We start from the raw sequence: 13770 nt of genomic DNA, 5'->3' as shown, positions 1-13770 counted from the left end.
CCGAGCATCCGAAATAGATCGGATCCTCCATAGAAGACAATATGCGACGTAACTTCATTTCATGCGCCTTTTCAGCAATTGTTCAAATTATTCACCAATAGCGTTTCAGCCCATATAGTTTTCGCATCAGCGCCAAGTTCGAAATTTCAGCGTCGGGCTGCCTTCCTCGGTTGCTCAATCGCTAACGTGTTGGCTGGCTGAGCTCAAGATCGGGTTCAAACACGGCAGGGCAGGAATGTGAGGGAACGAACATTGCCTCACGCACAATGCTTCGCCGAAGATTTCAAAGGAACCCCGGGTGGTCAAAATTATCCGCAAACCCCACATGTGAAGTAAAGGCACTATTGTTATTTCGTTTAAACTGTGCTTATTACTTAATTACTGTGACTTGTATACTTACTCACAACGGGTGTCTTGTCATTCTTTTTGCTGCCGAGAAACTTTCTGGAAACGACAAATGTTAAGTTTCTATGGATCCATTTTGATTATCATTAACTGACTTCGCACTGACGAGAACAACGGTAGCAGCACACCAGCCCTACATTTAAAGGTCAGATATGCCGATTTTGAAGTGCCGCAGAACTGAGCGATACTCGCGCTGCGTGTTCATTAACGGACACTGAATATGTGTGCCAAATATCTTGACCTAACTGTTTGTAGTTTTTTCGAAAACTTTTTTTTGTTTCCCCGCCCGCTGGTCAGACTCTCGGCAAACCCGGCGCACGGGCGCACGGACGTCACTGTTTTAGGTTTGTCTTTGACTGGGCATGGACACTTGGGTTGGCCTCTTGTCTTCCTTGGTTCCGTTCTCTGTGCATCATACATTGGCAAACAGCTGGTATGTCATTGCTAAGCCGGAAACAAAGCATGTGAACATTTCTTTGGCACAACGTCATTTGGAAAGCACTTCCTCGTGCTAACCTTGCCTTTTATGAGCTGAAGCGATGTGACACGTGATATGCCACGGCGATGGTGCTCCGCTATTAGAACAATTCATCGGAGAAATCAAGTGTTATAAGTTGCCAATGAGACCATGCAGTGCGCTGCTCTTGGCCATGAGCTTCGCACTGACAGCGACAGCGTAGCGGACTGTGTTCCACTCCAAGTGTTACGTCCGCAAGTGTTATAATACGTTAGGCGTGACTCTAGAGGCAATTTGGAATCTCGGCACGAAATCGTCTGAAGTAAGGTGCCCGGCACACAATTTTGAACGTGCCACGGAGGATCAAGGCAAGAAAGTAAGTGAGGGTTCAGATATATAAATAGGAAGCTTCGTGAATCGATTGTGGAGCTGTCCTACTGTGCTTCCTCTGAAATAACCACCAATTAACAACACCGCAATATTGATAACCTAACTTCTGAGTTACCACAAGTGCACGTTGAAAGCAGGGTCTGGCTTGCATCTGGTGCAGGAAGAAATTGCTGACACGTTATTGCAGTCTAGCTGCCACCAACAGGTATTATAATGTGATGTTGAGGATTAACCTATATTCCACTTTTCATGTGAGCTCTCATGCAGATATCTTTGCACCACTCTGAAATATGCCCTCAACGTTACAACTTCTGCTTTCAGAGTGCAAAACAAAGGTCTCCATTCCAATTAACCGTTATATCCCAGTTGAGGCACTTTTGTTGTCCAAACACCAGTTCCTGTGGATGGGGTAGTACAAGCTTCACTGTCTGTTATAGAAGGAACGTTACAAAAGTTCAGTTAATTAAACTTTCAGTTCAGTTCATTCAACATTCATTTTAACATTGTCTACTCTTCTTAATTCACTGTTTGTGTCCCGATAGCTAAGAAAACTGGGAGCTCTTTATTTGTCACAACTTCACACTGGATAGTGGTACTGGATTGGAATGTAAGCTAAAATACCTGCATTCTGCAATACTTGTGTTGCGCTTGGTGCATCGCTCTGCTCAATGCCACACTCATATTTTTAGCGGGTGCTGTTCACTAGGCAAAGATACCTGAGCAGTGCTGTGTTGTCTTTTTATCCAAAGTCCAGAATGTTACTGCAAAAGCGTAGTACGTGGAAGAGCAATGTGCAAGTATCCCGCGATAGGATGGTTCACAACAGAAAGCGGACGGTTGAGAGCATGCCAATTTTAATGAGACGAGAGTTGTGCAGAAAGCTGCACTTCTTGGTTACAGAATCCCAAAATACATATGACACGTTGCAAGGTACCGTCTGAACCGTCTTCTCTCTGTTGTGCAAAATCATTATAAAGTAAACATGGCTATTCATTTCTTGTCATTAAGTTATTTTATTCTTTTTTTTCTGCAGTGGTTAGCAACCCTAAGGACACATGCAAGAACGGGAGTCTCTTTGGGATGACGAACCCTCATCACCTCATGATGATTCAGTGGTTCAGTCATTCATGTGGAGGCGCGTGGAAACTTCAACAAATAATCACGAAAAAGCAGTCGGTGTTAGCAGCAGGAACTGAACATAGACACTCCTGGTACCGGTCAGGGATGTTATGTTTCAGGCACACATTGGCTTCCCGTGAATTACTTGCTGAGTTTGTCCCAAGGTGGAGCTCGGCACAGCTCATTTGCCTATCTGTTAATGTTGCGGCTTGCGTTTTTCTGTCTGTGTGTTCCAGCATGAGAACAGTTACTTTAGATCAGATCAGGTACATTTCGTTTAGACATCACAAACAGGAAGCGGCGTTTTTCAACACAACTTTGCAGCGGCCTTCCTGCACTACTGCTGCGGCTATTAAGCGCGAATGGGGATTCAGGGCATTATCATTCTTGCAGATGAAGCGTGAATGGCCATTATGATGGTGGCAGATGAAACATATGGTTTAAATTATTGGTGGACAGGAATTGTGTAGCTTCCCACAGAAACTACTGCTACTACGACGTCAGAGTGGTTTCAAAGCTAGCTTTCTTGCGTTCCTGACATTATCGAACAAGATTTAGTAGCCACTATGGTCCTTTATATCGGGGGTATGTACAGTGCAATCGAAATATGCTCTTTACAAATCTGCGTATTCTACAGTGTTGAAATTGGGTAGTTTGTATCTGATGACCCATAGTGAAACACAGGTAGGCCTAGGACAGACTTTTGATGCTCTCGAGAAACTTGGCAACACATTGCAGTTACTCTGAATGTCAGGTGAGAGCTAGCAGTTGTCTTGTAGCTGTCTCGTCCTGTCCTTGGCTGCTGATGTTTCACTGCGGACATGTTTGCTTTTGCAAAAAGAAATATAAAAAACATAGCAAAACACGAAGAGAGCGACCTTGAAAACTGCCTGCTCTTGTGATGACATGGAGGCATGCAGTGATGTAACATCTTCCATTCATGAACTGTACATAGTAGTACAGATCAAAATGACAACCAATTATTCACCATATTTCTCTTGAACTATTTTGTCTTTTGAAGCCTGGATTGTCCAACCTATTATTGGAGCTTTATGTGATTTCTGTCTTGAGATGATATAAGATTGCTGATCCTGTACATTTCGTTAATTTTGAAGCTGTACTGTGCTGAGGTACATATCTGCGTTTGAACATCAGGAATGGTTTGTAAGTACATTCCTTGTTGACATTTATATTTACACGAGGTCCCAGCATTGGGGATTGATGCAAAATGTAAATAAATAAATTTTATTTTCTTGCCAAAGAATACTCGAGTATCGTCTTTTGTAGTGAGATATTTTCTTTTCACAAGACATCAGTTGCAAGGCAAGGAGTTGCAGGGGCACAATGATTGTGGAGGCTAGCATTGTTTTTGCCACTTCACATGTATTCACTGTTATTCGTGTGCACATGTATGACTAGGAAGGTACAGCATGTGCATAAAAAATAATTTCGTATGCAGCCTCACATATGGTTAAGAAGATTACACGATGCACTACATATGCATTAACAATTGAAGAATGGAACAATCTACACTATGAAATTTGTAGCTCCAAGTCATTAGCAGCTTTTATAGAAAAGCTGGATTCCTATTTCAAATTCTCATCGTAGGATCCCAGACGGCTTCCATACCAGTTGCTTATCAATTATTGCCTTTTTCTTTTCTTTTTAGCTGCCATGTATGAGTGTACTTCTTATGTTATTGAAATTACCCACACCTGCAATGGCTCCAGAAGAGCCAGCAGTATTTTGACATAAATAAATATTAGACGCCCAAGCATATATAATTCTACTTCATGTGCGATGGTTATGCTAATGCATAACTTCCATGAAGACTCTAGTTACATGGGCCCTGTAAGACTACAGCCTTTGCGAATCGCTTGGTAACGTTTCCCTAACTTAAAGGTAAGACGCAGTCGTGAATGCCGCAGACATGGTTGCATCTTACAAATTGCTTATCATGTCCCACATGATGAATATTAAATACGAAGTGACTTGTGCAATAATTCCGGAGTACGGAAATAATTCAGAGGCTGACCAGTGATGTCACACATGACGACAGTCACATAAATTGCCTGAAACACTCTTACACCCCAGGGGCTGAGCTGTGAGTTGAAATAGCACTCTACAGAGGTATAAGGTGTACCCAATGATTTGATTTCTAGGACCTATGCTATGCCCTCACCCTTCAGACCCCCGAAACAACATATATAAGTGGCAATATGTCCAGATATTAGACATGAAATGAAGTAGTTTGGAGCGTGCTACACTACGCAGCGTGACATAGGAGTGCGTGATTCAAAGAAACCCTATTGGAAAAAAAATTCTGAATGACCATCAGGCTAATGGTCCCGATGTCTTATGGGACCCACCAGGTCCATCAGGTCCCAAAGTCCCATTATAGTCGTGTACATCCTCAATAACCAACGAAAATAAGGTCCCCCTTTGGGTTGAAAATTCTATCCCGTTGGATGCTGTAAATGGAGGCAATTTGTTTATTATCAAGCCTAAAGGGGCTCATGACAATGCGCAGAATATAAAATTGTCAAGAAGTTTCCCTACGGATGCTACAGACACCAAAACGACAAGGCTACAAGCTTTGTCAGAGCAATTATTACTGCAAAATGCATTTTTTTGTCCCGTGTGCTCATTGTTGTGATACGTCATTACATGCGCATGGGTAAATAGGTTGAAAAACACGGTGTACATTTGGCTTGTTACACTTTAAGTAGCACCTGTAGCACTCAGTGCCGCATTTTCCTTTTATCGTGATTTTTGTCAAGTGCTCCTTTTAGAAAACTCCTTTACACTGTGTCTGTCCCCTCCCATATACCTTCCCTTTTTAGCGGAGCGCTTCACAAATATGGGATAAACGTACGTTTATCCCCGAAAGCCGGACGCGTTTTGTCGCTTGTTCGCGGCGCTTGTGTTACAACCACGTGCTACATTTTATGGGGCACCTATCCATAACCCAAGCAGCAGAAAAGTAGCGCCGCGTTTTCTGTTGTCGCTCCTTTTGTTAAGCTTCGGTCCAAACAAACAGCTTGAGAATGTCAGCAAAGTAAAGCGTTTGTGAACATTTTGTAACGCTAAAAAGAGACCACGATTCACCTCTCTGTAGCCCAACTGGGTTAGTTCAGTAACAAACAGGTGCTGCTTTTGATGTAGCACCCGTTTATTACTGAAGTACCACAGATGACCCCTCCGGTTTCTGTTTAATGCTTTCATTGTGAAGCGCGCTTCAGTCAGCCATTCGTGAATCACACTCCATATATGCACGTGCGCCGCGTGGGGCTGTGGATTGTACATAATGAAAGCTTGTACGAAGTGCGTCTATCAATGAATGATTGAGCATGCAAAAACATGCACGGCGTGCTCCTATTAGATTCTCCCGTCGGCCTTTCACGGCCATCAAGAGCCCATCAGGATGTCCTAATGGGGTGTGGTGCCCATCAAGACTCCATCGGGACGCCCTGAAGAAGGAAAATATATTTCCGTCAGGATCACCAAGGGGTCTTAATGGGACCATCAACATGCCCCAATGGCCATCAAGTGGCCATCAGGTACCATCAAAAATTTGTGATGAACCACTATAGACATTTTTTCAATAGGGAAGCTTCTGGAAAATGCACAGAATCCCACAAAAAGTTTAAAATGTGATTGGTATTCTGCTTTACGTCGCTCGTTGTTCCATAACATTGTCGACGGTGTTACACATTGATAAACCGTACATAAAACTTAGCATTATGCGGCTTCTCAAATAGATAGCATGCTTTTTCCTGCAAAATTAAAACGTTGTCGGCATTTTCTTGCTAAAACGGCTGTCAAAACGTAAGTCTATTTCCTCAAAATAATTGACCCTACATTGGGCAAGCGCTGTAAAGGGGCTAACGCAGACGCGACTTGACACAAATTGCTCGAGCTCACAAAATACAAACGACGAATTCCAGTCACAACATCGCACAGAGCTTCGTTCACGAAGGGTTTCGCTGCTGCACTGTTTAGTTAAAGCGGAGCAGTGGAACCCGCCTGTCCACCATCTACAAGCACAGATTGTGAAGCCACGAAAAGCCGTAGCTGGAGCCCACTGACAAGTACGATGGCCCGTACACGTCACAATGCACCTTCCGGTTCATCTACGTCATAAACATGGCCGTGCGCATGTGTGTTTCGGAATGATTTGCGTTTTTTTTACCTGGAACTGTACCGAACTGGGAAAATGGAAGGTGCATTTTGGGGAGAGTTGGGTTTCAGAATATCACAACTGTTTCGACTATTTGGGATATCGGCATAGCTGACTTTTAAACAAAGGTAAAACCCAAGGTAGAAGTTGTTGAACAGTTCGGGAACTGTTTATGCTCAAAACACATTCTCTTGCATTCGGAGTGAACCGTCTTGCAAAGAATTTTCTTGCAAGGGGTCTGCGATCTATGAGAGGTATCTTGCGTCGTGTGCTGTTCCCTCGACACCCACCTCGTGAGTACATAGACCTTGTCGGACTCGTTGCTCCCAGGGTATTCATACAATATTTTCACAAGTGAGTGCACGGTGTCATCTGCGTCTATTGTCGGCATCTGTCGATCAGGAATTTCTACGAGCTGGGTTCGGTCTTGTTCCTCATTCATCTGGAAATACAGACGGTTCACAAAATTACGGATGTCTCCCTAGGTCATGATATTCCGAGACTTTCTATGACAGTAATTATCGTCATCAGTGCCTCCAAGGTGCTTGCTCCGTTTTCGGTGTCTTCGTTTCTTTCCTTGGAATCCACAAAGCTACTCTCGTCAGAAGGTCGCCTTATGCTTATGCATTGCTGACTAAAGGAATCTTGAGTGCTCCCAGCAATGCGTCTGATTGCAGCACAGAGCATAACTTTACTAACTGCGTCCTAAAGACCAGCCATCGTCCTACATTTTGAACTTCAAAATATTTTTTTTTAAGTTCCGCTACATGGGTTTGAGAACGGGCGATTGCTTTGCGCCATGGGTGCTTATTGAAATGAGAATTGCCGATTGTATTTTGTTCCCTATGACCTTGGCACGTCTTAACATTGACGTAGTAAGGATACCCAAGCTATACCCACGCGGTGTATGCTGCCAAATGTAGCAACATGGACACCAATACGTCACAACAGATAAGACAGTGGTCCTGCTTGAGCCAATAAGGAGCTACAAGGCCCTGCTGTAAAACAAGAAAACTGATAGCGTTTCGACAGAAGGCGATATTTTCAACGAAATGTAGCCCACCAGCAACCTTTCCAAATGCGGCCCTTTAGTGTCTGCGAAAGGAAGACCGAAAGGGAAGGATTGTCTGAAACTTAGTGCAATGATCTCTATCGGAGCGAAAGAGAGGTCGGAAACGAAAGTAGCGTTTCAAAGTTCGGGCCTCATTTGCGCGCATTAATGATATGCTGAATTCCAAACACGGAACAGCGCGTTATCAACGTCCCTTGCAAACATGTCCCAACAATTTGTTGCTCCTATCAAATTGCCTTGCCCTCAATCTGGTTTGAAGCCAGCACCTTGGCTCAGTCTCTGTATGAATTGGCCCCACTGATGCTAATGCACGTCGGGAAGTCGAGTATAAGATCATACCACATAGGTGTCGTAAACTTTAATCTTCAGCTTGATATTATTTTCTGCCAAGGCTGCATTCATCTGGAACATAAGAAGATATATAGAAAGTGTCCGTTAATTCGTATACAGGGTGTCCCTGCTAAATGCGAACTTTTTTTTTTTAAATATACATATCGCTTTCTTCGAGATGAAGTCAGTTGCAATATAGCATGTGCTGAACGGCACCAGTAAGCTCCTAAGGCAATGCCCTAATTAATTTTCAATGATTAACTTTCTAATTAAGAGGGATACGAAGTTGACCTAATAACGACATCTGTTCTCTTTGGTGACCTTATTCCGCGTAGCCGTTTTCAGAACAAAAATCCGTTGGATAGATAGCCCGCAAAAAAAATCATGAAATAACATTTTTTTTTTGTATTTTGTTCATTGCGCTTGAGAGACGCGTCTCCCCTTCACTCCCGGCATGAACATAAGAAGAAAGAGTATGTAGAAAGTATCCGTTAATTCGCATATTATGCAGCGTTTTTGTCATACCCGTCAAAATTGTGATTCGCAGATTATCTTGCGGCTCAAATTACAGAAAATAATTAGCTTCGTCCAAGAATAAATTCCAACAGCATTTACAGTGTGACTAATGTCGAGTTCCACTGAGAGTGAAAATCAATTTTCGACCGCATCGGGTGGGGTACAGGCAGTGCTGTACAGCTTGGGACAAAAGTTTCTCGGAACAGCACCGTGCCGCGGGATTCCATTGCAGTGACATCCAAACAGCAAACAAAAGCGGACACACATACTGAGAGATGGATAACAGGGTCAGTCACCCTCTTTTTGTCCGGGAGGTGGTAGGTTCTGTCTGAGGTTTTCCCTGAGTTTTCCGGAGACTGTCCAGCGAATGTCTGCCCAGTTCTCCCCGAAGTCAGCCCAGGACGCATACTCCCCAGCCTCCCCTCTTCTAACTTCTTTATGCTGTCCCCTCTTCACAGGTCCATTTCCGTAGGCAGCTTATAGCCAAAGTTGCTTCGCGGCGGTAACACGGAATTGAAAAAAAAAAGTCACCAGTTTCATATTCGACCTCTTCCAGGTATAACGCAGACGACGTCTGCGATGAAGAAATGTGCCAGTGCCGTGCATGTAAAGTTTTGTCCCAAGCTGTACATGGCGGTGGTACTAGGACATATATACCGTAATGCCTCCGTTTTCACGTATATATATATATATACAGTCGACCCCCGTTTATCCGGACTTCATTTATCCGGATCCCGCGGTATCCGGACAAAAGGCACGGGAACGGATTTTCCTCCATGTATTTTGTTCTCGTTTATCCGGACTTCAGCTTCCGGACTCGGACAAGAATTCCAGGGAACGAAAGTCTAAAATGCTTGTAATTCAGCTTCAGTTATCCGGACTACCGTGAGTAAGAGGAGACGCTGACCGCGCCTCGTCACCTTTTTCGCTGTGTTGGGGTTATTTCCGTCACACGCCAGGGACCTACATTCCTCCGTAGGGGACACAACCGTGCACGATGACCCCCTTTTCTATTTGTGTGCGTTGGGTCACGTTGACCAGTCGAGTTATTTGGAAATATCTCGATCAACTGTCTGGTTCTAGAGGGGAAAACTCCAACCCGAGGGCCTGCTGCTTACGGCCCGTTGGCCGATGAAGACGTTCCCCTAGCTGAGCTGCGATCCCTGATGCAGAGGTTCACTGCGACTGCCGTAGATGACTACGTTGACGTTGATAAGGATGATGACGCGTGTGCAGCTATATGACTGATGACTGTGTGATTGCTGCTGCTGCCTCCGATGATGTGCAGCAAGACGGTGCCGATGACGCCAGTGAGAAACAAGGCTCCGACATTGACACTTTGCGTCCGCACTGACATTCTTCGAGCAGCGCAACAGCGTGGCTCAACTCTATGCAATTAGCAGAAGTTTGCAGGAATCGAGTGCCTACACTACTGTGTAACAGCTGTCATTGAAGAGATTTCTGTATTTTAATTAAACCGTGCTGCGTAGGACGTTTCTATTCGGTCGTTTCATTTATCCGGATGCCCCGGTATCCGGATGATTTCGCCGGGAACGGCACCGTCCGGATAAACGGGGGTCGACTGTATATAATTTCGTGTATACCGTAATGCCTCCGTCCGCCTGTGGCAGGCGGTTGCGCACACCTCTACCGCATGTGGGTACGCGGCCTTACAGCGGTAGCTGGTAACGGGAACGTCTCAGGGAATCGCTGTGCTTGTATCACGAAACCCTCGGTTTCGGTGATTCAAAACAAGTTAAAAATACCTAAAGCTAATAAGCTCGTGTCACGATTTTAGTAATATTTTTGTGCCGCCTAATCCCAGCTCTACACATCACTACTCAGTTCACAGATCACAAGCAAGCACTTCTGGCTCGTGATTCACTTGTGTGATTCACGTGTGAGTTGTGTGACTTCACTTGTGTGAGTACTTCAAGCCAGTACTTCTCACTCTAAGATAATTGTTCAGATATCAGCACTAAAAGTGTCAACATCCACACACAGGAGCTGCCCTGAACTTCCCGTTACGCAATTGTAACAGTCCTGTAATTTTTGCGGACCATGTGTACCTTAAGTAGCACACATAAAGATCGCATGTTCCCTAGATGATACTCCTTCAAATCACCATTCTTTACAGAGTTTGAATATGCCGCCTCCGCGCTGGATTCTGATCACATCGCTATCTCGAATTCAATGCAAACATCAACAACATGGGGCATCTCGATTCATATTCAGTGATTACAAATGCGCCGCCAGTATGACGGCATGATCTCAATCGGCCTTCGCTTTCCACTTGCCGAACAATAAGCCGCCTCTGTTTGCTTGTGTCATTTTTGCTCAATTCTCCCAAATGTTTCATTTGCTTGATTTACCTCCAGGCATATGTGCAATTTGCTCATGTTAACATTCTACTATTGTTAAATGATTAAGGTTAACCACTTCCGTCATCGCTCTTAGGCTTGTTGCGGTGAATCACCTTATCACCTTATCGTCATTCATGTAGAAGTAATAAATCAATGAATGCATTTCAAGGTTGCATAACACAGCAACCGTCCACCTTCCACCCGGAAAGTGGTTAATTTTTATCCTGTCGTTTATCCCTGGTGCCCTAAATCAGCATTTTCCGCTTCCTAACCAAGAGAACACACAAGGTCCTCAGGATGTCCCCACTGTATCATCGTGTCCTCGTCCTTCGAGGTGTATCCCCAAGAAGTCCTGAGGACAACACTCGCGGACTGTCCGTGAAGAGTCATTCAGGCACGTCCTGTGCCCGTCCCTGTGGGTAGCTAGGAGGACGAGAACTATTATATTGTTTAGTTTACCTGCTCAGACTCCCTAAGCACATTTGTTTTGTTTTCGGGCCGATCGTCGGACCTGACTGACATTTTTCTTAAATATAGGGTACGTGGCCCAGCGTAAAATTCCCTGCCGCCAAAAGGAATGACTGTCTATGATACATGAAGGATTTCTCCTGGAAAGAACAAAACGCGCGATTCTGTGGCACTTGTTTTGACTTTCAAGGGTTCTACCTGAATGTCTCAAACCAAAGGAAGTAAGAAATATAGACTTTGGAATGAACCAGAGCTGCTACTTCTATCGATTTTTCGCTTTGGGTATTGTTCTTTGCGTAATCCAAAGAAACATGGACAGGTCACCCTTCGTTTTGCGTAGCAGGCGAGCAGGACTCTCGAATTTACGGAGGGTCACGTTACAAGCAACAAACAGTATCTGTGTGGGCTTCGGGAGAGTATTTTCGGAGTTGGTTACGGAGTGGGCAAGCTTAAGCTTATCCTACCCTACAGTTGGCAGTACGGGGATTTCTCAGACTTAGTGTCCTTGACAAGATTCTGTTCCTCAGTGGAACAATAAAAATGCTGCCTTAGCTTTGGTGTCGTTGCAATTTGATGTAACTTCTGTAAGCACTTGGCGGATGTGCGTGCCAGAAATACCAAAATAATCCAGGTGACACGTGGTGCGCTAGTATACGTCTAAAAATGGGCTAACTTGAGACTTTAGGGGTACCGATAAATTTAGACGTCTACAAGTTGTCCATAGCACTATACATTATTTAGACGTCAGAGAAGGGGCGGTCACGAGACATGGCTGAGATATTTCGCAGTAGACGTCTACCGTTAGACGTCTAAAAGCATGTCACACGTTGACCACATTTAAACTTGCATCACAAATTCATGCAACCATTTTTACTGGAGCTATAACACAACGTTGCCTCTGTGTTCTGCGAAATATTATCAAAGTATAGTTTGTTCTTGCTGCTGTCATGACAGAGCGACTAGAAACCGTGTGTCTTGCAACCGTGAGGCTCAACGTGATTAGATGCAACTGTTATTGGCACGTACTGACCCAATGAACAACCTAGGCTGAATAAAGTTTCAAGCAGGCAAAAGAAAATGTGACTGCGGAAGAGTGCTGCAATGAGACGAAAACATACAGCGCGAGGCGCGAAGACGCCCTCGGGCGCCAGTTTGGAAACGGCATCGGCAGAAGGCGCCGCGCAACGGTCGGCGTTCAAACTTGTTCGCTCAGTTGCTGGAGCTGACGCTCGCTACTGTAGTGTTCCGAAGTTTAGTAAGTTTATTTCTTGTCCAGCGTCGTGCGTATGTTTTCTTGCAATCTGTCGGTCAACTGGACATTTCCGGCATCCATTCCAATACGCAATGAGCGATATCGTTAAGCGTAACAGCGAGGGCTGCTGTAGCGGGGAGGCGATGTTGGATTTGTTCTCTGTACTTCAGGTTTCAGGGGTGAGTTTGCTTTCTTTCTTGTCCTCTGCTTTCAGATTTGTGCCTGTTTGTGTTCACAATGGCATGCGATAGAGCTCTGGAGCACAGCAGCTGAATATGGTTTTCTTTCTCTGCAGAATGATGTTGCGAATGAGTCACGAGCACAATGGAGATGTGGGACTGACCTAAATGTGTTAACAAGATTGTCGTTTGGTTACGTTCGATGCTGTCTGTTCAGTGTACTGGTGACGAACAATATGGAGATATGGGACTGACGTATGTGTGTGTTAAGATTCAATCGTTTGGATACGTTGTTGGCTGGGGTACCTCTTGGATTTACATCTTTATTATCTTTATAGGTGCTGGCAGAGTCAGTATGTTCTCACTGATCTGTGCTGACTGTGTTGCAGTTAAATATGGGGGCAGTCACCATTTTGCCACGGGCAGCATGTTTATAATAGTTGCACTTTTTAAAACAATGCGTACGTTGAGAAGTTCTTTCGTTTGATATCTGGCTGTCAGAAGCCGCACACATTACGCTGGCGCGGGTACCTCATGGTTTCATGTATTTTATAGGTGCTTCCAGGCTCATGGATTGGAGGTGACGAATACAACGCCTGTCCTGTGGGTCATTTGTTGGCACTTCGGATTAGCTGCAGCTACAATCCAATTTCAGGTAAACAAAAGCTATTACCTTTTCTAATCTGACTGTGCCGTTGTTCAATATCGCTGGATTTCTAAGAGTTCGCTAATCTGATGCTCGTGTGAGTCTCTTGTAAATACTTTGTTGCCAAACAGCTTCAGTTACAGTTGGATTGTCTGAACTGCGTCTGATTCATGTCATTGATGCCATGCAGCCTGTCAGAATGATTATTTTTCAGATTCAGTCACACAATTTCCTTTTTAACATGTGCACATTGTGATTTGCCGAGTAGGATGTGTCTCTTCACGGTCCCTTTAGTAACCTCATCTTTCGTCTTCGAATTGTCAGTCGGGAATCAAATGGGTTCTCTACGAGCAACTATGATCCGACATGTATGGATACGGAAATAATTGACAC

The 13770-nt window shown here is 44.4% G+C and overlaps 1 protein-coding gene across 1 annotated transcript in view; it reads right to left on the bottom strand.

Annotated features, from left to right (window-relative positions):
- Nucleotides 1–374: 374 nt before the first annotated feature.
- Nucleotides 375–13770, bottom strand: part of LOC135394621 (uncharacterized) — a 39206-nt gene continuing 25810 nt past the window's right edge. Inside the window, exons 5-7 of the mRNA XM_064625456.1 lie at nt 7963–8025; nt 6842–6993; nt 375–444 (exon numbers count right to left, since the gene is read on the bottom strand). Coding sequence (XP_064481526.1) covers nt 375–444; nt 6842–6993; nt 7963–8025 — 285 coding nt within the window. The remainder of the gene's footprint in view (nt 445–6841; nt 6994–7962; nt 8026–13770) is intronic.

This window comes from Ornithodoros turicata, chromosome 1 (genome assembly GCF_037126465.1).
Source record: "Ornithodoros turicata isolate Travis chromosome 1, ASM3712646v1, whole genome shotgun sequence".
Classification (NCBI taxonomy): Eukaryota; Metazoa; Arthropoda; class Arachnida; order Ixodida; family Argasidae; genus Ornithodoros; species Ornithodoros turicata.
The sequence above is the reverse complement of the archived record's forward strand: the minus strand, read 5'-3'. Positions and strand labels throughout refer to the sequence as shown.